Genomic DNA, 2,184 nt, shown 5'->3' on the forward strand with positions numbered 1-2,184 from the left:
GGGGGGCCGCGCGGGCCTGGCCCGGGGTCTCACCTGCTCCCCGGACCCTCTGCCGGCAGCGATGAGTTGGAGGAGGGAAGAGGAGCCGCTAGTGAGGGAGAACCAGATGCTGGGGACCCCAAGAGAGAGGTGAGGTCCGGCTGTGCCCGCCGCCCTGCCCGCAGCTCTGCCCCCTCGCCCCGCCGGCGCGGCCTTCACGCGGCCCTTCTCCTCGCTTGCCCCGACAGCCGCCCCCGACGCGACCCCTCAACGCCCGGCCCGGCCCGGGGAAGAAGGAGGCCCAGCTCTCGCAGTACCGCCACCACCCTCTCCGAACCCGGCGCCGCCCCCCCAAGGGCATGTACCTGAGCCCGGAGGGCATCACGGCTGTCTCGGGCAGCCCCGACCTGGCCAGCCTCACCCTGCGGGGCCTCGACTCACAGCTCATCTCCCTCAAGCGCCAAGTGAGTTGCCAAGAAAGGATCCTCCCTGGGGAGGCCGAGAGGAGGTAGAAGGCGGGCCCAGTGGATGGGGAGCCTGGCCCAGACGGGAGGGGCTGTGTGACCCTGGGTCAGTCACTGCACCCCCTGCCTGGCCCTTGCCGACACCAGGCAGGAATCTTAAGGAGAAGATACAGGTTTAACGACGAGGCTCTTGGGGAACCCTCCTGGGCGCCGTCCCTCGACACACGGAATGGCTCGAGTCGGAGGTTCGAGTCCTGGCTTTGGAAGTCACTTCTCAATGGCTTCAAATGCCAAATGAAAGTGGGGGATCTCGAGGTTTGGGCTTTCTTCTCTCCCTCCTCCAGGACGCGGCTAGTGGAGAGAATGCCAGGCCTGGAGTCGGGAAGGCCCGAGTTCAGATTCAGCTCCACATACCTTACTAGCCCAACTAGCGCCTGCCTCAGTTTCCTCAACAATAAAATGGGGAGAGTAGGAGCCGGGCGGCACGGGAGACAGCCGGGCTGGAGCTAGGAGGACCCGAGTGTGAATCCGGCCTCTGACACTAGCTGTGGGACCCCGGACGATCGTGTCACCCTGTTTGCCTTCGTTTAGGAAGCGGCCAACCCCAGCGGGTCCCGGAGTGGGCCCCGGCCGAGCGGGAACCCTCCTCCGGTCCTGTGCGGGGCCGTCGTGAGGACCGACTGTGCGCGGCACACAGGAGGCGCCTCCTAAACGCGTGTCGCCTTTCCTCCAGGTACAAAGCATGAAGCAGACCAACAGCAGCCTGCGCCAGGCCCTGGAGGGCGGCATCGATCCCCTGCGTCCCCCCGAGGTGAGGCGGGCCCGGGTTTCTGGGGGCTCGTGGGGTCCCTGCGGGAGGAGAGGCCCCGTTTCTTGAGTTTTAAAGGGGCTCCTTCCCGCCCAGGCCAACACCAAGTTCAATTCCCGATGGACCACGGATGAGCAGCTCCTGGCCGTGCAAGGTGAGGGGGATCGAGGGAGCCCAGAGGAGGGGTTCGGGGCTCCATGGAGAGGGCCACGAGGTCCCGGCTTCCGATGTGGCCTCAGAGCCTTCCTGGCTGGGTGACCCTGGGCAAGTCCCCCCCTTGCCTAGCCCCGACGGCTCTTCTGCCTGGAACCGATTCTGTGTTGGTTCCAAGCAGGCTTAGAGGGGAGTCACGGAGGGGCCTCGGTTTCCGTTGCTGTCCATGTCCCCAAGGTCCCTCCTGGCTGCCGGGGTGGGGGGGGGGCGCTCCTCCCTTCTGACCGTCCGTCCTCCCCGCAGCCATCCGGAGATACGGGAAGGACTTTGGGGCCATCGCGGAGGTGATCGGCAACAAGACGCTCACCCAGGTGAAGACCTTCTTTGTGAGCTACCGGAGGCGCTTCAACCTGGAGGAGGTGCTCCAGGAGTGGGAAGCCGAGCAGGACGGGGCGGCCGGGGCCCCAGCTCCCCCAGAGGAGGCCCGAAAAGGGGCCCCGGCGCCCACCGCCGCCAGTGAGGAGGAGGAGGAGGTGAGAGGCCGGGACCCCCGGACAAGTCCCCTGAAAACCTGGGGTTCCTGTAAACGTGTGGGGGGGAGCCTTAGCAGAAGTCAGGCTCTGGGTTCCAATCCCAGCTTCCTGCTGGCTCTCTCGCCATAGCTGGGCGGAAGGGGTGGAAGGGCCCGGCCCCACGGCCACTTTCTCTCCTCCTCCAGGTGCAGATCACGGCGGTGTCCCGGTCCGTGCCCCCAGCGCAGCCGGCGCCCCCTCCTCCCAC

At 66.8% G+C, this 2,184-nt stretch overlaps 1 protein-coding gene across 1 annotated transcript; it reads left to right on the forward strand.

Moving 5' to 3' along the window:
• Positions 1-59: 59 nt before the first annotated feature.
• On the forward strand, positions 60-2,179 carry LOC123255665 (REST corepressor 2-like; the record flags this gene model as incomplete). The annotated part of the gene is made up of 6 exons (XM_044684424.1): positions 60-129; positions 228-443; positions 1,177-1,254; positions 1,348-1,405; positions 1,708-1,937; positions 2,123-2,179. Coding segments are annotated over 6 exons (709 nt in total), but the record flags the coding sequence as incomplete, so codon positions are not given.
• Between the last annotated feature and the right edge of the window lie 5 nt (positions 2,180-2,184).

This window comes from Gracilinanus agilis, unplaced genomic scaffold (assembly GCF_016433145.1).
Source record: "Gracilinanus agilis isolate LMUSP501 unplaced genomic scaffold, AgileGrace unplaced_scaffold49837, whole genome shotgun sequence".
Classification (NCBI taxonomy): Eukaryota; Metazoa; Chordata; class Mammalia; order Didelphimorphia; family Didelphidae; genus Gracilinanus; species Gracilinanus agilis.